This window comes from Populus trichocarpa, chromosome 15, assembly GCF_000002775.5.
Source record: "Populus trichocarpa isolate Nisqually-1 chromosome 15, P.trichocarpa_v4.1, whole genome shotgun sequence".
NCBI classification, from domain to species: Eukaryota; Viridiplantae; Streptophyta; class Magnoliopsida; order Malpighiales; family Salicaceae; genus Populus; species Populus trichocarpa.
Genome location: NC_037299.2, coordinates 4,367,116 through 4,390,837, shown reverse-complemented (window position 1 = coordinate 4,390,837; position 23,722 = coordinate 4,367,116). Strand labels below are relative to the sequence as shown.

Sequence of the window (23,722 nt, the reverse complement as noted above, 5' to 3'; positions counted from 1 at the left end):
TGAGAAAAAATAATAAAACATATATATACCCTAACAAAATACATATATTAAAAAACATTCAATAATAATAAAATTGACATTTTAATGTTAAAATTAAAAAAGATAGATTTACTTATAAAAAATGACAAAATCCACACACTACCAGAAATTTGCTTAATACCGACGGAATTGCCGACGGAATAATTCTGTCGGTAATTTAGGGTCGCCATTACCGACAGAATTTAATTCGTCGGTAATTTCATCGGTAGATACCGACGGCAAAAATCTATCGGTATATACCGACGAAATTACCAATGGATTCTTGAAGATTTAAAAAAATAGCGCGGTTCGCTGACGTGAAGGTTATTGCGGGTTTTTTTACCGACGGAATCATCGATGGATTCAAAACGTTAGCTCCGTACGGTGACGTGACCGATTCACCGATGAAAATGCCGACTGGAATCACCGATGGATTCAAAACGGCTGCACCATACAGTGACGTGCCTTGTTTGCTGACAGATTAGCCGACGAAATCACAGACGGAATAGTCCGTCGATGAAACCATCGGCAAAAGTTAATATATCCCCTCGCACTCGAACCTATCCTCCCCTATTTTCTCCTTCTTCTTCCTCATCTCAACTCTCCCCAACTGCAAACAACCAGCCCCCCCTCCCAAAAACAATTTCCCTCTTCTCAGCACAATAAGTTATATATCTTGAAGTCTTCTTGTCACAGCATCCGTGTTCTGATTTACCGACGGATTTTTATCATTTTTTGTAAGTAATTCTATCTTTTTAAATTTTAACATTTAAATATCATGGTTTTTATTGTTTTTTTAGTATATGTATTTTGTTAGTAGATGTACATGTTTTATTGTTATGTCTCAAACAAACTTGTAGTATATGAATGTATAATTTTATACTTGTTATGGTTTGTTTTAGATTTTGTAAGATTGTATTTGTTTGTAAATTGTTGAAACTTTATTGATTTACCGAATTACATGTGTTGTTTTGAAATAATTAATAGCTTGTTTAATGAGTTCGTTTTAATGTTTATCATCAATGGTATTGCGGAGTTGTAATTTTTGTAAATTGATATATATGTATTAATTTGTATGGACGTTGATAATTGATAATGAATATTTTATATTTATGAGAAGTTGTAATTGGTTTGTTGGATAATCTCGAGGTAAACCAATATTTTTGCAAATTTATTTACCTAACATAGTTAATTAATACATGTTGTCATCATAATTTTATAGAGATTCGATAGAAGTCATGGATGATCGTTCATCGATGTATCGAGATTCACCCCAAGGATTGCGGAGGATGGATTATTGTAACGGGGTTCAGGGTTTTATTAATTTCACAACATCTATTCCCATAAATTTTACTGGAGGCGGTATTAGGTGTCCATGCAGGAAGTGTTAAAATAAAAAGTATCTGCATCCAGATGTTGTAATGATACATCTTCTACACAAAGGGTTTATGGAGAATTACTAGTGTTGGTATGCACACGGAGAAGTATTTGTTAGTAAGAGGAGAATGGAAGAAAGGATGGTTGGGTCAACTTCTAGTGCTAGTAACGTGCATGAAGCGGCAAATGACAACACTAATCCTTAGAGGAATATGGTTATGGATGCAATAAGAATGAATCAAGGTAATGTTAGTCAATTTCCAATTGTAGAAGAAGAACCTAATGCAGATGCAGCTAGGTTTTTTGATTTGTTGAAAGATTCTGACGAACCATTATGGGATGGCTGCACGAACCATAGTAAATTATCGGTCGTAGCACAGGTGTTCACCAGTAAGTCAGATCACGGGTTGAGTGAGGCTGGGTATGAAAAGATTATTGAATGGGCGAGAAGCATTTTACCTGAAGAGAACAGGCTGAAAGAGAACTTCTATGCTGCGAAGTCCATGATAAAACCCCTCGGTTTAGGATACTAGAAAATTGACATATACCCTAACTTCTGCATGTTATACTACCTTGAAAATGCTGAGATGACCGAGTGCATGACATGCGGGCATTCTCGTTACAAACCTAGAACTGGTAGGAGAAAGACTCTAGTGGCATATAAAAAACTTAGATACTTCCCAATCACATCTACACTATAGAGGTTATTCATGTCACCAAGGACTGCTGAGTACATGACATGACACCAATCACATGATGCGGTTGATGGAGTGATGGTGCATCCTTCTGACGGCGAAGCATGGAAACACTTTAATAGTGTGCATCCTCACTTTTCAGCTGAATCAAGGAACGTGCGTCTTGGGTTGTGTACAGACGGATTCAACCCATTCGAGTCATTTGGTGCTCCTTATTCTTATTGGCCGATCATACTAACAGTTTATAACTTGCCACCGGGGATGTGTATGAGGCCGGAAGTTCATGTTTTTATCTATGGTCATACCAGGTCCGAGCAGCCCGGTCCGGAATATAGATGTTTGTCTTCGATCATTGATTGATGAGTTGTCGCAGTTGTGGTCCTCCAGAGCTTTGACTTATGATATATCGAGGAAACAAAATTTCCTTATGAGGGCGGCTTTAATGTGGACTATCAATAATTTTCCATCTTATGGAATGCTTTCTGGTTGGAGCACGCATGGAAAACTAGCATGTCCATACTGCATGGAAAACAACAAGGCATTCACGCTAACAAACGGAGGTAAAGCTTCTTTTTTGACTATCACTGTCGTTTCATGCCACATAATCACAGGTACAGAAAGAACAGAAAAGATTTCTTTGTTGGCAGAGTTGAAAAGGATGTTGCACCCTCGCGTCTTTCTAGTGAAGAATTGCATGATATTGTATCAGAGTACGGTGACATTGTGTTTGGTCTCCAATCAGGTAAGCAGAAGTTTCCTGGTTTTGGTTTGACCCATAATTGGGTAAAGCGAAGTATCTTTTGGGAGCTTCCTTATTGGAAGACCAATCTTCTCCGCCATAACCTTGACGTGATGCACATTGAAAAGAACGTGTTTGAGAACAGTTTCAACACCGTCATAGATGTGAAGGGGAAGACAAAGGAAAACATCAAGGCTAGATTGGATGTAGCTTTGTTCTGTAACCGTCAAAATATGAAGTTGGTTTATAATGAGTCACGGGTCGCAAAACCAAGAGCAAGCTTCGTGTTAGAGAAAAACGCACAATTACTAGTCTATAAATGGCTTAAGAGTATGCGTTTTCTGGATGGACATGCCTCGAACATATTAAGGCTGGTTAATATGGAGGAATGCAGATTGTATGGAATGAAGAGTCATGACTGCCACGTGTTTATGCAAACACTCATCCCATTAGCTTTTCGTGATTTGTTGCCAAAGGGGATATGGGATGCACTCACGGAGATCAGTAATTTCTTTAGAGATTTATACTCCAACAAGTTGAATGTTGATCACATTGAGAGGCTTGAAATGAATATCGTCGAGACACTATGCAAACTTGAGATGATATTCCTTCCATCATTTTATGACTCAATGTAGCATCTCCCCATACATCTACCGTTCGACGCAAAAGTTGGAGGACCGGTCCAGTATAGATGGATATACACATTCAAACGGTTAGATATTACAGTTGCAATATAATTCATATATAAAAGTATTTTCTTTGTTTTTCTTCATTGAAAATATTTGATTAATTCAATGCAGGTACTTGTTCAATCTCAAGAAAAAGGTTAAGAACAAGGCGCATGTTGAGGCTTCGATATGTGAGGCCTATATTGTTAAGGAGATCTCAACATTTATCTCGTACTATTTCGAACCTAATCTAAGAACGAGAATCAATCGCGTTCCACGACATAATGATAGTGGTGAAGTGTCTTCCAGTGGGAACTTGTCAATATTCTCCAATCCTGAACGAACCACACCTAAAAATGTCGTAAGAGGAAGATATTTGTCAGAAATGGAGTTCAAACAAGCACACAATTATGTTCTATTTAACTGTGATGAGCTGAGACCTTTTATTCAGTAAGTGTATATATGTGTAATACTAATTAAACTTTGTCAATAATATATTGTTAATTATATATTGTAATATAATACACTCATTACCACTTGTAGGGAACATCGACAATATTTGCTGTCTAATAACTCACAGCTGACCGAATCCCAGATCTTTCAATTACAAGATGAATAATTTGCCACATGGTTCAGAAAACATGTAAGCACTATCACAAACTCATTCTCACTTGCAAAATTATTGTATACATGTCATTACGTGATTCTCGTTTACTGTTCATTGATATACATTATATACAAGGTTTATCAAATGAGAAGAAGTGTTGCTAAGTCATTGTCTTCACTAAGCCTGGGTCCTGAAAGAAAAGTTAAGTGCTACAACGGGTATTTTATCAATGGATATGTTTTCCATACTGAAGAATACGGGCATGGAAGAAAGACATACAACAGCGGTGTTTGTGTTAAGGGATCGACTAGTAGTGAGTTAGAAGTTGACTACTATGGTAGATTAGAAGAGGTCGTCGAACTGCAATATCATAGCGAGCAGAATAGAGTGTTTTTATTCAAATGTTATTGATATGACACGACTGACAGAGGAATCAGAGTTGATTTGCACTTTGGTCTGGTCGAAATTAACTCAAAAGCTAGACTCCGCAACGTAAACGATGTCTTTGTTTTTGCAAAGCAATGTCAACAAGTTTATTGCACATACACCCCTTCTTTTAGAAAGGATCGATCAAGAGTGGATTGGTTGTCCGTTTTAAAAACGAAACCCATGGGTCGTGTCGAGCTTGTTCAGGATGAGAACGAAGACACAAATATGTGAGATGAAGTTTTTCAAGTTAGTGAGTTGGTTGAACCGTATCGAGTTGCTAATTCGATTGACTTGGAAGAAAATTCAAATTTTCGTGTTTTCGATGATAGTCTTGTTGATGTTGACGCAGAGGAGTTGAATGTTGTTTTGAGCTCTAACGGACAAGAAAATGTCGATGAAGATGATGATATGCATATTGAAGATTGTGATGAAGGTAATGACTATTCAATTGACGACGAAGAAGAAGAAAATTCGGACTAACTATCAGAATGAAACCCTTTGTAAAACATTTTTTTCATGTAATATATATTAGGGATTATATATTTTGTAACATGAAATATTTATTTTATAAGTTTCTGTGTTGTTTAAGGATTGTTGTTATTGTTTTATGCGATTTACAGTTTATCATTTAAGTGTTTGCAGGAAGGTAAATGGGCAATACGAAGATAATCTTTCCTGTACAATGCCACAATTACCGACGTCCATACCGATGGAATAAGGTCCGTCAGCATTTCACAGAGAGTTCAAAAATAATTACTTTCAATGCCACAATTACCGATGACTATACTGACGGAATAAGATCCGTCGGCATTTCACAAAAAGTTCGAAAATATTTACTTCAAATGCCACAATTACCGACGTCCATACTGATGGAATAAGCTCCGTCGGCATTTCACAGAGAGTTCGAAAATAATTACTTAAAATGCCACAATCACCGACTATGTTGCCGACAGATTCAATTTCATCGGTAAGTTGTCGGCGGGTCAATATTACCGACAAAATCACCGACGGACTATGCGAATTCCAAAGGGTGGTGCATTAAATGCATCTCTGACCGCGTCATTTTGCCGACGGAATTACCGACGGACCGTAAAAATTATGGAGGGTAATACAAAAGGTTTGTGCGAAATTCAAAAATTACCGACGGATTTTCAAAGCGTCACCAACGGAATAAATTAAAATAATATTTTTTTTATTTCCGTCGGTAAAACTGCCCTATAAATCCCAGCGACCGCCCTTCAGTTCATTTTTTCATTTCTCCGATCTTAATTTCCCCTCTTCTTTGATTTTTTCCCTCTCATTTCCTTCAAGATTTCTGCAAAGATTACTAGTTTTATTTTTGAATCTTCATCAAATTAAAAGGTATGTGTTTCCTCTATTTCATTTTACTTTAAGGATTTTTTTTATTTTAGCTATTTTTATTTTTGTTATGTTTTTTTGTTTTGGTGTATTTTTATAATGTAGATAAAGTCTTTAAATAAACACATTATTAAGGTAAGCATATTTCATTCGTAAAGTCTATAGTTTTTTGTTTTGAATTTTTTGAATATATTTTATTGTTGTATTGGCATAATTATTGAATAATTTGTTGAATTGTAATGGTTAATATTGAATTTACCTTAGAATTAGTAATTGAATATGTTGGAATAATTAGTAATTTTACTCTATTATTGCATGATTTGTGTTTAATTATTTCCATTGATTTTAATTGTTAGTCTAAAGTTTTTTTTTGAATTTTTTGAATATATTTTATTGTTGTATTGGCATAATAATTGAATAATTTGTTAAATTATAATTGTTAATGTTGAATTTACCTTAGAATAAGTAATTGAATACGTTGGAATAATTAGTAATTTTACTGCATTATTGCATGATTTGTGTTTAATTATTTGCATTACTTTTAATTGTTAGTCTAGAGTTTTTTTTGAATTTATTGAATATTTTTTATTGTTTGTATTTATATAATGTTGAATATGTTGTTAATGTTGAATTTACCTTGTAATTAGTATGAATGTTATATGTATAGATGTTATGTTATATATACAATATTAGTATAGATGGAGTCAATTGGTTGTGGCTTTTGTCAATATTTGCAGGTTTGTGGATTTCGGTAGTATCCAATATAGGGGAGGTGCTATCAATTTTTTTTTTAACATTCAAATTTAATTATATAATTATTCGTATATAATTGTGTAGATGCGTCGAACGAAAACCACAGCTCGTCGCTCACGTATGGTCGCAACTAGTTCTTGTAGTAGCGAGGATGACGTATCCTTAGGTGCCTCTCAAGAAGAGGCACCTACGCCACCTGCGCCGTTAACTGATGCTGCCTCTTCTAGCGCGGGTTCACAGCACAGAGGTGGCGTGCCTTCGCAGCGGAATCAATTCACACGCAAGTATGAGGCACAGTGGAAGGACGACCTTTCAATGTAAGTTTGTTAAGGTTTTAGTTTTTTCTTTTAAATTATAACATAATTTATGAACAACTAATCAATATTTCATGAATTTAATTTATTTTCAGGTTCACAAACATTGAGGCCGCCCGAGTAATATCATCGGCATTTAAATCATCAACGGAGATTCCATTATTTCAATGGAGTCGAGTATCCAGACATCCTAAATGGATACTTCAAATAGATCCATGGTTTAACAGATTTGAGGTTGGTGCTAATTTTTAATTTCCAGCTTATTTCAAATATTTATTAATATAATTGTAAATAAATTATTATTTTTATTTATCTAATTATTTATACACAGCACAAATTCGCCTGGGACAGGGCGCATGACAAAGTTGTGAGGAGGGTGTGGGAAAATCACGCGGCAACTACATCGAAAACAATACAAGATTTTTTAGGAAAAAATTTATGTTTCAACTTCTAATTTCTCGCTATGAAAATAGGTTGCGTGATTTTTTTGTATGAATCACAAAAAAAGGCAAAAAAACCACGAGAGATAGGGGTCTCCAAGGCTGGAACGATGTGGCGGTTTGGAGGGATTTCAAACCGATATACATCCTGGAAGATATATGGCCACACTATCTTGGGCACGTGATGTCTGAGCGGTTCACACGACACTCACAATCCGGTGCTGGCAACCGAAATCGACCAATTCATGGATCGGTGACAACGCACACCGGCGGTTTCGTTCCGTTTGCTGCACATGCGAAACGGATGGTAAAATTAATTTAAATGAAATATATCGTTAAATTAATTTGTTGTTAATTAATCTTTTTTTATTATAGGCTACGTCTCTTGGACGTGAGCCGAGCTCGATGCAGCTGTTTGTGGAGACACACGTGCGAAGTCAAGACCGCCAAAAGGGGGCGCAACAGTTCGTTGACAACCGTGCTCAACACTTCGTGGTATGTTTGTTCAACCATTTTATTTTGTAAGTTATTATTTTTATTGAATTGAATATGATGATTACTTTTTTTATTTTCAGGAGACCTGTAATAGCCGGTTGAGGGAGAGATTTGTGGATGGAGGTTAGATCGTCTGGTGGACCCGATAAAAATCGGGTTTATGGGCTCTCCAACACTACGGCTGAGAACTTGCAGGGGGGCCGTAGTGTTTCAACTGTTGGGAGTTCCCAATCAGTATCGAGCACCCAATCTAAGGAGTTTGTGGCCTTGCAGCAACATACGGCTCAACTCACCGAAAAATACGACCACCTATCAGCGGCGTATGCACACTTCAAAGCGGAGGATGCACAACAAAAAGCGGAGGATGCACAATGATATGCACAACAAAAAGAAAAACGGAGGATGCACAACGGTATGCACAACAAAAAGCGGAGCATGAACAGCTTCGTGAATTTGTCATGAACATGGCATCACAGAGTGGTGATACATGTGCGCCTCCTCCTTTTTGGTCGTATAACAACCAGCCTCCTCCTCCTCCTCCAGCTCTACCATTATGTTAATTTGTAATGAATATTATTTAACTTTAATAGTTAATTTAATATATTTTTTTAAACACATTCAGTTTGTAATGAATATTATTTAACTTTATTTCTTTTGTTTTTGATGTTTAATAAAAATTTTATTTGCATAATTGGTTTTTAGTACCATTAATTTATATAATTTTATATTATGTATTCTAAATAATTTTTTAAAAACATATTTAAAAATAATCACAGAGGGTTTTACCGACGAAATATATTCATCGGCATTTGACAGTAGCTGCCACAATCACCGACGAATTTATAGACGGATATATTCGGTCGGTATTTCACACTCACTGACAACTTTACCGACGGATTAAGTCCGTCGGTATTTAACAGTACCTGCCACAACGATCGACGAATGTACAAACGGATATCTTCGGTCGGTATTCCAAACACTCACCGACAATTTTACCGACGGTATGAATCCATCGGTATGTCACAATCACCGATGGGATAAATCCGTCGATATATTTCAAGGGGGAAACTTTTGTTTTTGCCGCGCAATTTCCATCTGTAAAACCATCGACAAATGTTTTTTTATTTTCCGACAGATATAGCGACGAACTCTGGTATTACTGACGAAAAGAAAGCCGACGAACGTATTCTGTCGGTGAGGACGTCGGTAAATAAATTACTGACGAAATCTTAATCACTTACCGAAGGAATATTGTCGTCGGTAAAACTGTGAAATCTTGTAGTGACAATAAATTAGGACACGAATGTTGTGACTATAAAAAATAAAGAATGATGATTTTGTGTTGAGAAGTGAGGGATGTTTTGAGGGGTGGTTTTTTGAAGTTTTTTTTTTTTTTTTTTGGGGGGGGGGAGTTTGTTTAGGTGTAAGGATGGGGAAGAAGAAGGAGAAATAGGGGAGGGGAGGGTTGATAGTGTGGTGATATATTAACGTTTATCAATGGAATCACCGATGAAATATTTTTGTCTGTGATGCCGATGACAATTCTGCTAGTGAAATGGACACGTCACTCTACGGAGATCCCGGTTTGAATCCCTCTATAATTACGTCGGTAAAATCGCCCACGAAAACTTCCACATCATCACACTGCTTTGTTTTTTTGAAATTCTTTATATTTCGTCTGGAATTCTGTCGGTATATACCGATGGTGTTAATGACGGATTTAAATCGGTTGGTAAATATCACCGCAAATTACCGACAAAATTTTTTTGCTGGTAATTCCGTTGGTATTCATTGAATTTTTGGTAGAGTAATAAGCCTAAACTAATAATTAACTAACATAAATTCAATAATGAAATAAACCCCCTAAACAATGTCTAATGCGCTAGAAAAAATTCAAATTAAAAATAATTATTCAAAAATAAATAAATAAATAAAATAGAATAATAAAAAAAGTCTTCACATTAAAATTCCTCCATGTAACCCAAACCTTCAATTTTCGCATATTCTTGGCAGATTTGAATCTTGATGTCAAACATGTCGTTCTCTCTAACGTGGATGAATTACTGGGCCTACGATATATGGTTGGAAAGCTTTAGATGTCTAGTTTCTAGCCCAACTTTAATCACAATAAAATTCCACTGGTAGCTTCAGATATGTCCCAAAACAGTACACGAAGGTTTAGTTTGACAAGATTCGTCTACTAACTTTGACCATTTGAAATATTATGTTCCCGAACTTCATTTGACCTGACAATTTCACATAATATATTTTCATTTGTCTAATATTACCCTTTAAATTGCAGCTCTATCCAATATACGATTTGAACGATATGCGCAATCTCTTAAAATTGATTAGCAAATATTTTAAGGCCAAATTTAAACCTGACTTGATTTATATCATAAATTTAGTAAATTTATAAAATCAGACCAAATTTACTGATTTTACATGAGTTAAGTTTGATTTTACTAGAATTACAATATGGATGTGTTGAAGTAAAAAACATATTCTTTGAATTTGAATTTTTTAAAAAGGCATTAACAAAGAAAAATAATAAAAAAAATCCAAAAAAAAGTGTGAATCACCAAAATACATCAAAAATGTTTTTTTATGTTTTAGCTTTTTTAGATTTTTATAAAATATTAATAAAATAAAATAAAAAATTAGGTTATGTCACAAGCAAGCATGAAACCAAAGTCAGGCGAGTAGCTATCAGGAATTTAATAAAAGAGGAAAGTACGTATGAGCATGATTTTCAGAACTATAGGCTTACTGATAGGCTTGCGCACACCCACACTGTGGAGTGGTCCAGCTCTCCTGGTGAAAACTGAAAACGCTGCCAAATTTCCGAACAATGTTGAGGAACCTTCTGCGACAACTAGAGATTATTATCTAATATCAAAATTGGTGTCGGGACAAACATGCTGGGAGTGGCGTGATCATGCTGAAGAACAGTGACCCAGTGACTCAAGAGAATCCTGTGCCAGAAAAAACAAAAACAAAAAGTTAAATCGTATGAAATCTCATTTACTACTGCTAAATTTACTACTGATAAATTATTTTTCCATGACCTCTTTTAATTATTTTTATTGCTTCCTATGCTATTTTTGTTTGTTTGTTTGATTGAGTCCCAGCATTTCTGTTAATAATTTGATGAAACCCTAATTTAATTTAATGAGGAACATAGTTCAAAAGGGGTGAATTTGAGGAAACGATGTTGGTGGCCATTGTAGAGGGAAAAAGGTAGAATTTGTGCTGAACATAATGATTATCAATTCATGGATTATTTGTTGTGAAAAAGCGTGGCTGAGAATAATGATATATCCCACGATTGGGAACTAATTCCAGCGTGTTAATTAAGAAAATAATTTATTATCTTTAATAAATCCAAGCTATTTTTTATATTGAAAATTAAGGCCATAAACTTTAGTTGAAATTTCGGAATTTTATTATTGGATATGAACTAGTTATCCTTTAGAGTTTATTAAATTGGTAGCAAATTCTATACCATGAATAATTTAGTGTTGAATAATAAAATTAAAAAAAAAATTAGTTTTAAAAATATTTCAAAGTAAAAAAATAACAATAAAAAGAATGAGGTTAAAATGACAAGAAAAAAAAATAGAGGATGAAATTGTTAAAAAAAATTCAATTTTAAAAATTATCACAAATAAAACAAATAGTAATAAAAATAATAAAAAAAATATGACAAATAAAAAAATTGAATGATATTTTTTTAAAATAATATTTTATATTTGTTAAAATATCAAATCCCACCTTATTAAAGTAGATTATAGAAAATAAAGAACAAGGATAAAAATACAGAAAAAACCGTTGGACGCCATCCTATATATATATATATATATATATATATATATATATAGTAATTAAGTCATTTTACTATGTTTAAAAATTAGATAAAAATGCTCTTGGATTCTAGTTTAATATATATATATTTTGCTTTTAAACACAATTAAGTCATTTTACTATGAAAAAAAATGAAAAGACTAATTTATCCCTAGTTAATTTGATAATGATTATTGGATCATGAAGAAAAAACTATATTACCCTCGATAAAAAATTAAATAATTTTTTTAGAATGATAAAAATATTATTTCATTGTTTAGAATGTTTTGTGTCTTAGTTTTTAATTAAAAAAACTAAGTTTTTTTAGGTTTTTGTTAATGCATGGTAGATTAAAAAAAATAAAATTTCATGAATTTCTTATCAATGGCATTTATTTAATTAAAATATAAAAACATAAAAACTGATAGGATGATATATAAAAAATTAAAAAGAAAGAAAGAAAAAAACCATCTACACAAAAATCGACATTGACAAGCATCAGTATATCATTTTCTCATTGCCTAAAAAAAGAAAAAAAAGGTAAATCATAATGATTTCTTCATTGACGTGAGCATAACATCCTTCTACGATATTCAGTCATGGGCCCACTAGTAATTCATATTTATATCTCATTGCTTCGATGAAATGTCTAAAAATGAGTTTGGGACCCACCTACCAACAAAAGCCAGATCCTTCTCAGAAATGAAGCTACTGTCTGACCATTTTCACATGAAATATTTAAGGTTGTCAGACGGCCAGAATTTTCCATTAAAAGCAACCCAACAAATCTGCTTAGACACAAACATCTGTACCATCTAATCGGTTGATTGATCATAGCCGTTGATATGAGAAGCAAATCTCCAATGAGAAAAATCAATGGTGCTTGATTGGGGTTGACTTGGGGAAAAGTCGACGTCAAAGTCGTTACATCATATACCTCTTGGTCACTCCGCTATTCACCTACCAAGTTGTTTCCTTTATGATTCCCAGAAGCTGCCTTTTGTTATTATTATTTTTCTAGCTGTTTTTGTACCCTTATATATACCACTTGTAGATGAAGAACCCTAGCACTACTGAGCCCTGAACTCAAACTCCTTGCTTCACCATTTCATCTCCTAATTATTTTTAGTTTCTGCTCTTCACATCCTTAAATTTCATGGCGGCCAAACGTTTTCTTGATGAACAGGATTCGGACTTGGATCAGCCAGTGGATCAGAAACGAATGAGAACTAGACCTTCCTTCGCTTCGTATGTTTGTATTTCTGAGCTAATTTCTTCTTCATTTCTGTTGTTTTGATTCATGAAACTTGAGCTTGATGCTGAAACACGCCATTAGCTTTTCTGGGGGCTGGCCTTTTAAATTCTATGTGAGAAATTAAGCAAAGAAATTGCACTTGTAGCTGGTGCACATCAGAATAGTACTGTATATATCTCATTTGTATAATTTCTTGACAGGGTGATTGGAGAAGCAGTAATGATGAATTCCTTAAAGAATTTATGTTTTTCCTTAGAGCCAATGATCAGGAGAGTGGTAAGTTGCTACATATGTTACTAGCTTGTGCATGTTCATTCTATCAAATATATAGCAACGATACAAGGAAAGGATTTAATTAAGTGTATATATATATATATATATACCTCGTTTTAATTACTTGTGGATATACTTATAATAATTTGATAGAATATAATCTCCATATCCCTGCGCGTCTTTCAATATTTTAGGGTTTGCACTAATTTTATCTTCCGGACAACTTGCCGGCAAATAGAAACCCTAGCAAGAATAAAGCACACAAACAACTAAGAAGCGTTGTTATATGTTTTATTAGGTGAATGAAGAGGTGGAGGGCAGTTTAAGGCGTTCAACATGCTCTTTGACTAGATCATCGTCGTTGCAAATCAAAGCCCTTGAAGCATCTAGTCTACAACTAATGTATAGCAAGAGTCTCCTGCTCCCTATATTCACAGGGAGCAAAATAGTTGATCTTGATAGTTCTCCCCTGCAAATCCTTCTTGTAGACACGAGGGGTGATCAAATGGTGCCGACATATCTCCCTCACCCGCTCAAGATTGAAGTTGTGGTTCTCGATGGAGATTTCCCTTCGAATGGTAGCAGCAAGTGGACAAGTGAAGAATTCGACAGCAATATTGTGAAGGAGAGAACAGGCAAGCGACCTTTGCTCGCCGGAGATTGCTTAACGGTCACTCTACGGGATGGATTTGCACCCATTGGAGAGATTGAGTTCACGGACAACTCGAGCTGGATCAGGAGCAGGAAATTCAGGCTCGGTGCAAGAGTAGCTCCGGGGAGCTACCAAGGGGTTAAAATCCGTGAAGCAATCACCGAAGCTTTTGTTGTCAAAGATCACCGTGGAGAATGTAAGCTTCTTCTACCTTTCTTTCTTAAATATTCTAGCATGATACATGTAAACTTGCCATTTTTTGAAAACATTCCACAATTATCTAGCTCGTGGTATTTAATTAATGTTTGAGTATCTAGTATAATGCTATGATCATTAGTTTAATGTGGTAGACATAACTAAGTGAATAATAATCAAATGGATGCGAATCTCACCAAACCGAATAATTAATCTTCGAAAATATTATAGGATCAATTTGCTTTATTAAATATTCATTCAATATTCTCTCTGTCTAGCTAAAGTGAGTTGGCGAGCTGGGCATAAAATTAAAAATGATCTTATAATCTTTCTCAATGTTGTAGATTACCATATAAAACCGTGAATCTAGCTAGCAATTAAGTCAAACCACTGAACAAAACATCTTACCATACTATATATTTATATGTTCTTCGATCTTAATTTGCTTAGTTTGCCCTCATCAGTTATTTTATCCTCTGCTTATTTAGGTTCGATCACCTTTGCTTATGATAGCACCTAGCGTAGTAGATCATGATGTGAACATGGATATGATTTTAAAATGGAATTTTAATTTAATTTCTTTCCCCGCAAGGAAGGGCTTGAGGTTGAACGAAGAACACTGCCTGGAAGTGGGAATTAAGGGATACATGTTTTTATTATTTATTTTTTCTTTCCGAAATCAAAAGGGGAAAGAGCTATCCCTCTACCTAATACATAGAATAACTCAACAGCTTTCGTCACACAACAAATTAAAAAACTCGTTAATTTACCATACTACACCATGCTTGTTCTTAGAGGATCGAAACACAAACATAGCTAGATGCCGGCGTAAATACCTCACATTTTTATTTATTTATTTATTTATTTTCTATCAACTGCTAGAGCGAGCGGGTCCCAGTCCATAATTCTTTTTAGAATAACACTAATTTTACTAAAAGATCTCTTTCATAAATCACTTTCTAAAAATATCAGCTGTAGAGTTTTTGAAGAAACAATATATATCTTTGAAAATTAAGAACTACAATTCAACGGGGACCATTTGGATCCATTCAGAAAAATCCTTTTCAATCAGGAGGACCAGCAAATTTCAGTCATCAAACATCTAAGATTTTGCAACTATTACATGTTTTTTAATACCCAATATTCTCGTTGTAATAAAATCATTATTTTTTACTACACATACTGGTGATGAACCTTGATTCGATCAAGTAAAGAGAATTAAATGCTGAGACTCTACAAGCAAGTGGCCTTTTTTATTTATTATTATTATTGACTCTATTCCTTTCATGATCTTTCATATCCACCCGGCCGCTGTGGTCGATGAAATAAGTTAAATTCTTTGCATGCCAACTGAGAATGCGACTGATCCTAATTACATGAATAGTCCCAATAAATACAAACAGAGAGGTATATGCTTAATGTGTTTTGTTTGGTTATTGGATTCATTTTCTTTAACAATTAATGAACAAGCGGCCATGACATCTTTTTTTTTCCATGCAGTGTACAAGAAGCATCATCCACCAATGCTACAAGACGAAGTTTGGCGACTTGAGAAGATAGGGAAAGATGGAGCTTTCCACAGAAAGCTAACCGCCGAGGGTATTAACACCGTGCAAGACTTCTTGAAGTTGTCTGTTGTCGACCGACAGAAACTCAGGAGGGTATGTAAATTAACATTTTACCTTCCGACAATTTATAATTGATTAATGCCGCCAAATATATGGAAACTAACTTAACTGGTTGCTGTTACTTGAACAGATTTTAGGCCCTGGGATGTCTGAGAAAATGTGGGAAGTTACAATAAAACATGCGAGGACTTGTGATCTGGGGAACAATCATTTTATTTTTCGCCGCCCCAATTGCACCATCACCTTAAACCCTATATGTCAAATCGTGCACGCCATGATCGATGGGAATTCATACTCCAACAAGGAGCTTGCAAGCATAAGGGTAAGGAATCATCTAGGCACATATTTCAAGTATATAATTATGTTATTTTTGCGCTCGCGCGCGAGCATATATGTTTCTTATCATAATTTTTTCGCACAGGGTTATATCGAGACTTTGGTGAGACACGCGTATGCAGAATGGAACTCTTTGGAGGAGGTTGCTGGAGTTCCAAGTGACAGTACTCCTCTGCTCACTCAAGGTATATATAGTTAATTCTCTTATTAATAAAAAAAAATGCTCATTATGAACTCTCTCCCTCTACTAACATAGAATTGGTTAAAAACAAATAAATAGGTGAGCCAGTGGATCAGTACCTGAATCAGCATCAGACGACTGTGAAATCATTTCCACCACTTGGGTATTCAACTGATCATAATAGATACCTTGAGATGGGGAACGTGCCAAGCAATGCATACAACAACTGGAAAATAACTTCAAATTACTATCATGGCGCAGCAGTTGAACAGGGAATCCAGTATAGCATCTCGGAGTCGTCATCAGATGGTGAAATAACATCCAAGTCCTACATCAATGGCGATCGATAGAGTGGATCGATCGATCGAGCATTAGCTAAGATGCAGAAAACATAATTAAGAATCTACTCGGATGCCTCAGTTTGTAAAATGATAATATGGCAATGGTGTGTGAAATAACTAGTCAATATTGTTCTCACACAATATCTCCGATGCCCCAGCAGCTAAAACTATCCCGCACTTTCCATGGAAGTGCACTAATGTAAATATTTAAGCAATAGAAAGTGAGAGAAGCTACATAGGAAATCCCTGGAGTTTGACAATTATGGTATTAAGATATCATGCGGTTTTTCCTGCTTGCTTTCCTCTTATGGATTTGGTTTTTTGCAAGATATAATTAAAACATGAATATAAATTACCAGTATTTATTGATAGAAAACAAACTTGAAAAATAGTTCAGGCAATAATCATTCATTTGACCTTAAAACAATTCATTGTTTACTCTCTGGTTATGATTATGATTGCAATATTATTTCTTTGTCTTACTCAATGTTTCATTCTTAATAATATATATAAACGAGAATAAACTTTTTGTAAGAAATGGACAAGAGAATCTTGACATGAGAGTATTTTAAAGAGCATAAGTTCTTCCGGCCATCATCAAAACTTTTCTAAACACTCTCTTTCTAAATAAAAATAATGATAAAAAATATTAAAAAAAATCAAAGGATATTTTACTTAGGTTTTGATATAATTTTATAACAAGTAGATGATCAATTGAGATTAAATCAATTATATTTTATTTAAATCTGGATCAATTGATTTTTGAGTCAATTAATTAAATTGATTTGGTTTTATAACTAAAATTATTATATTATTATTAATTTTAACATTTAATGTAAAATTAATAATATATATAATTGTTTTTATAAAATATATAAGCTGGACACTAGTATATTTTAAAGGAAAAATATCAACAGTAAGAGGGAGATAAGGAAAAAACAGAAGAAGCAGCTGGACACCAGTATATTTTAAGGGTAAAATATATAAACGTTGAGGAGCTCGATGACACGGTCGGTGATGGGGTTTTGGGTTAAAAAAAAAAGGCAGGGGGGGCGGCTGGTGGTATCTTTTTTTTTTTAGGGTATGAGGGCTGATCCTTGGTGATGAGGAGAAGGCTAGTCACACAGTGCATGCAGGAGAGAGGAGAATACATTGTGGTTTAGCTGCTGATTCGGGAGATCAGTGGACCTGGTTTTTTTTTTTAAAACGATATGGAGGGGCTGTGATTTTTCTAGGCTAGACAATGGTGGTATAGTTGGAGAAGGAAGGTCATTGATCGATGATGAAGGTAAGTTGGTGTGCTAATCGGATAGACAAGAAACTGGTTTGGTGGTTTTGACTGTGGCTGGGTGTTGACAGCGATGGAGGTGGGGCAATTTTTGTTCCTGTGCTGGTGTTTTGGTTGTGGGATGAGGGAGGCTGGTTTGTTTTGGCGTGACTATCACATGTTGGTTTGGCAGTGATGGGGAAGATGATGGCTGCTTGGGGAGGAAGATAAACTGGAAATGGGACGCAAGGAGGATGGGTGGGTTCAGGAAGGGATTGATTTGGTGGTCTAGAAAAATGGGAGAGGCTGGCCACGGATCACGGTTGAAGGTTGGTGTTTTCTCAGCCGTGGGTGGGTGAGAGGTGGTGTTGGGGTAGGGAAGATTGAAGTCTGGAAAAATTTCCAGAACTCCTTGATGTTCTTCGTGGGAGGCTTGAGATGGGCTGGGGTTTTTTTTTTTGGTCTTGGCAGTGTATGATTATGGCCGTGAGGAATAGAATTTTTTTCTCTGGTTTTTTGATTGTGTTGAGAGCTGGAAAAATGCTGAATGCTCATCCTCTCGTGTTCGATTGTTCCTGTGTCTTTTAGAATGATTTGGGATTTGATTTGGGGAATTGACTGCAGATTTGGGCTATAATCTTGGGATTGGGATATTGATTGCTGGATTTTGGGAGCTCAAAATATAGGATTGAAATCTTCAATCGGAAAATTTGAAATTTAGGATTACTCGCCGGAGATTGCTTGATTAAATGGATTCTGGGCTAAAAATGAATGAATTGAACACAATAGGACTAGATTGATATTAATTAATTGACATTGAATTAACTTGAGACTGAATTGAATCAAATTAATTTAATTGGACTAACATGAATGCAATCAATGAATTAATTTGGATTAGATTGAATTAAATGGACTGAAATAGAACATTCAGACAAGCTTTTCTTATTCTCATTGAAGTGCTTGGATTTTGAATTTTACAATCTCATTCAATTTATCCTTTTCAATTGTATCTCTAACTGAATTAATATAGATCTTAAAATTTAATTATTTGTTGCAAATTTATCCTTATCCTTGAAATCATATAATTTTAACCAATCAAATTTTCAATTTAATTATATCTTTAATTCAATCAATATAAATCTTTAAATTTAATTATTTATTGTAAATTTATCCTTATCCTTAAAATCATACAATTTTAATTGATTTAATTTTTAATTTTTTTAATTAAACTCTTCATTGATTTCTAATCTAACTATTTCTTTTGAAATCGTCATTAAACTTTGAATTTATTTTAATTTCTTTCTCAAATTTTTCTTCAATTCAAATCTTAATTATAACTCAAAAATTCTCAAACTTTATTTTTTCTGTGATGCTCAATTATTTTTTATATTTTTTGCATTTAGTATTAATTTTTTATATATAATTTTTAAGATTTTTTAACACAAAAAAATTAAATAAAAATTAAAAATGTTGAAAAGATATTATTTTGAATTTTTTTTCAAAAAAATAAAAGGGTCAAAATCTAAGTTATTACAAGTCTCGTAGCCACCACACAAGCTATTATAGACTTTCCTAGGTCAATGGAATAGCAAGCAACTTGCTTCTGCTTGGACAAATTGGATTGTTTTTATCCTTTCCCACTTTTTTCAATCAAGCAAATCAGAGACTCTTGAAGCCAAGTCTTACCATCTACTTAGGAACTTTGTTTCAAATCCTCTGTCTCCCCTTTCTTCCTCTGTTTTTAAGCACTCCAAATGGATCCCAATAAGTCCTTCGCATTCAGAAAGCTTCTTTCTATCTACAACTGTATCTTTCTTTTCACATACTTGGCCACCCAAACTGTATCACAGCATCCAAAGTTTAAGTCTTGTGAACTAAAAAACTGTGGTGCTGGCCCTAACATAAGCTACCCTTTTTGGCTATCTCAAGAACAAGAACCCTTTTGTGGCCATCCAAATTTTATGCTCACCTGCAGTGACAAAAGGCCAGCACTCACAATTTCCAATGATGTTTATATCATTAAAGATATCTCTTACGCCACTAATTCTATGCGCGTGGCTAATGCTGCTGTGTATGAGGAAACCTGTCCACCTCTTTTGCATAACATTAGCCTTGATAGAACACCCCTTACTATTAGTCCTGGCTATACTAATTTCTCCTTCTTCTACAATTGTACCTTAAAGCCCGAAGATTACTACACTCTCTATGCAATAAGTTGTGCCACAAATTCTACACATTATTCTATTGCCGGTTTTCACTTGGAAGAAATAGAGATGCGCAGCAATTACTCATTGAATTCATGCCACGATTTTGCTAATGCTCCTATCCACACTGGTGAAGATATTGGTAGTCTGCTTGGAGAAAATTATATTGAGGTTTTGAAGATGGGGTTCCTTATGAATTGGACTGCTCATAATTGTAGCACTTGTGAGAGCAGTGGTGGGCGTTGTGGATTTGAGAATAATGAATTCATTTGTTTTTGCCGTGATCGGCCTCGTCTCAAATCTTGTGATGCTGGTAACTGTTCATCAAATATTTCGTTTATCCCGTCATCCTTGCTATGTATTTTTTCTATTTCCTAACATAGTCAAATTCTCGGGGAGGACTAGCCATTTCTGATTTGGTTAGGTTGAGAATTTGGAAAGGTTAATTTCTTGATTAGTTCAGATTCAGTTATTTTAAAGCTAAACTTAGCCTGAAGAGTCAAGTCTTGTCAATATCAGCCAAATCCACATGAACTTTTGATCCTACAAATGAGGAGTCTCCCATGTATGATGTTATCTTTCACTAAATTATGCTAATAATCAAAGCATATGAGTGTTGGAAATGATGTTACTTGACGTCGTAAGAAGGGATAAATATGTTTTGGTTACCAAGAGAGGAACATAAATATTGGTTCTGGTTGTGTTTTGGTAAGATGTTTAACGGATATAAAGGATTTTATTTATTTTTATATTTAAATTTTTTTTAAAAAAAATTTAAATATTATTTTATTTTTATTTTTTTCTTTGTTTTAAATTAATATTTTTTTAGTGTTTTTAGATCATTTTAATATGCTGATGTTAAAAATAAATTTTTAAAAATAAAAAAAATATTATTTTAATACACTTTCAAATAAAAAATATTTTAAAAAACAACCATAACTATACTCCCAATCAATGCTATGTTTTGTTTACATTTTCTTCTACATGTAAAGCTGCTCCCATCTCACACTAATGCATTACTCCACTTGAATTGTTCCGCAGGTTCTAGTCTTAATGTCAGACGGAAGATTATTATTATTATTGGTAAGATAGTCCCCTGACCTCTTCCTGCTTTGATCCTTACTGAGTGCTGTGTGCCTCTTCCTCTTCATTATCTTTCTAACTGAGCTGGAATGTTCATCAGTCCCTCCCCTTCTCTGTGTAGCTATTTAAGTATAATCATGATGATGTGTGTGATTCAAATTCTGGTGCAAATAATTCAATTCGTGTTTATACTGAAACCATTTGGCTGATGATTTTTCTACTCCAACAAATAGAAGTCACTGTTGTTATGATTGGTTGAACTTTGCCCGGATCCTAAACACAATTTGACGTGGTTCGGCAACTCACCTTTGTCAACCGGGCAGCCAATATCATTATATAGAGAGAAATTACAAACATACAACAATGGAGGAGGAGGAACTCCCTCTACTCTACCCCCACTCGTGTATCACATCTCTCTTACTCTCTGCTGCTGCTGCTGCTACCCATGGCAGCTTCTTTCTCCCTCTCCTGCTACTGCTAGTATTGGCTCTATTTATAGTGGAAATGGGTGGGACAGACATCCCCATTTCTGTCCCCAATCCTAGCATCAATGGCAGACAATTAGCCATGATTTCAGCCCATTTCAAATCCTCCATTGCAGCCTCTCTTCAAGCCTTGCTTACATCTTATCAAAGCTAGGATTGTGGGAGTTCGTCTCCACACTCAACAACTGTAGATCTTTAATTTTTAATTAGGGGATCATATTCATCTTTCAACAAAGAGAGTTGGTGATTTAATTTATTTTTTTCCCTTGCAATTTAGCTCTGCTTTGTTCAGACTGGTTTGGCTACACAAAATATTCAAGTAAATAACACTTTGGCACTATTTATGCTTGGTCTGTCTCCTCCTCAGAAAATTCATTACTTGTCTGAATTTAGTTTTTGAAAGCTTTCCCTGTTCCTCCTGAATCAAGAGAACATTTTTCTGTTTCTGCTGCTGTTTTTGTATCATGACAATGTCAGTTCCCAAGTAACGCATCAGCCTCCTCAACTGGCAGGTGTTGTCTCTGGATCAGCAGGAATTTTATTCATCTGCGTGATTCTTTATTCCAGAAGGAAGGCCTCATCAACTACCACTCCTATTTTTCTAAAGAAGAAACATAATCAACATCTTGAGGTTTTCATAAGAAACCACGGACCACTAGCACTGAAAAGATATAATCTGTCGGATGTTAAGAAAATGACCAATTTTTTCAAAGATAAACTTGGTCAAGGAGGCTATGGAATTGTTTACAAAGGAAAGCTACAGGATGGCCATCTGGTGGCAGTGAAGGTCATGCAAGCTTCAAAAGGGGATGGGGAAGAATTCATAAATGAGGTTGCAAGCATCAGTAGAACTTCCCATGTCAATATTGTCACTCTACTGGGATTTTGTTTGGAGGGTGACAAAAGAGTTCTCATTTATGACTTCATGGTCAATGGATCGCTTGAAAAGTTCATAAATCATGAAAATGCTTTGCAAGCCAATCAACAGCTGGGATGGAATAAATTGTACCAGATTTTAGTTGGCGTTGCTCGAGGGCTTGAGTATTTGCATCGAGGGTGCAATACAAGGATCGTGCATTTTGACATTAAGCCTCATAACATTCTTCTTGATGCAGATTTTTCCCCTAAGATATCCGACTTTGGACTTGCGAAGCCATGCACTAGGAAGGAGAGCAATGTATCGCTATTGGAGGCAAGAGGAACCATTGGATATATAGCACCAGAAGTGTTCAGTAGAAACTTTGGACAAGTTTCACACAAGTCCGATGTCTATAGTTATGGAATGATGGCTCTAGAAATTGTTGGAGGACGAAAGAATCATGAAGCTGAAATGAGTTCCAGTAGCGAAAAATATTTTCCAGACTGGATTTATAGGCATCTTGAGCTAGATGATGAGTTTGAATTGAATGGCGTGACAAATGCAGAACAATCTGACATTATGAGGCAAATAGCAATAGTTGGCTTGTGGTGCATCCTCACAAATCCATCTGATAGACCATCCATGAGAAAAGTGATAGAAATGTTGGAAGGACCTCTTGGAGCATTGAAGATTCCACCGAAGCCTCGCCTGTATTCTCCTCCAAGATTACTTTCATATTCATCTACTACATCATTAACATGAACTTGTATCACACTGTTGTATGAAGATAATGGACTGTTTCACATCAATCAACTGAGTGGCTCATGTGATTTTCTGATGTATTAACGAGAATAAAACTAGATTCAGCTTCATTTATACGGCAACTGCATTGCCCATCTCCTAGCTACAGGTTTGAACATGGAACTAGCTACTGGGTCACGAATTGTACTCATGCTTTAAACATATTGATGTGATCAAATGGCTTTTCCTGAAATTTCTTATTTGCGGAACATGCTTACATCTAACAATTTCTGCTGCGAAATTCAGTATCGTCCCTTCTATTAATTAAGAACAATCCTTTCCAGTAGCGTTTTCATAGTACATCTGCAGCCAATAGGAACAGCATTCCAGCTGCACCTGGTTCAAGTAGGGAGAAAAGGATGAACTTGAAATCTTTTTTTCTCCCTCTGAATTTACAAATGCAGTTGCTGACATCAAGATAGTTG

The 23,722-nt window shown here is 35.0% G+C and overlaps 2 protein-coding genes across 2 annotated transcripts; both read left to right on the top strand.

Moving 5' to 3' along the window:
* The first annotated feature begins 12,797 nt into the window (after positions 1 to 12,797).
* LOC7475643 (protein SAR DEFICIENT 1) lies at positions 12,798 to 16,893 on the top strand. Its single transcript, XM_002321448.4, has 7 exons — positions 12,798 to 12,985; positions 13,193 to 13,268; positions 13,564 to 14,113; positions 15,613 to 15,773; positions 15,871 to 16,062; positions 16,162 to 16,261; positions 16,357 to 16,893. Exons 1-7 carry the CDS (start codon positions 12,894 to 12,896, stop codon positions 16,605 to 16,607), a joined length of 1,422 nt encoding a protein of 473 aa, XP_002321484.3. The 5' UTR covers positions 12,798 to 12,893; the 3' UTR covers positions 16,608 to 16,893.
* A 2,664-nt stretch (positions 16,894 to 19,557) lies between these two features.
* Positions 19,558 to 23,490, top strand: LOC7475645 (LEAF RUST 10 DISEASE-RESISTANCE LOCUS RECEPTOR-LIKE PROTEIN KINASE-like 2.1). Its single transcript, XM_002321450.4, has 3 exons — positions 19,558 to 20,382; positions 21,111 to 21,152; positions 22,150 to 23,490. The coding sequence occupies exons 1-3, from the start codon at positions 19,620 to 19,622 to the stop codon at positions 23,256 to 23,258; spliced, it is 1,914 nt and encodes a 637-aa protein (XP_002321486.3). The 5' UTR covers positions 19,558 to 19,619; the 3' UTR covers positions 23,259 to 23,490.
* Positions 23,491 to 23,722: the final 232 nt, after the last annotated feature.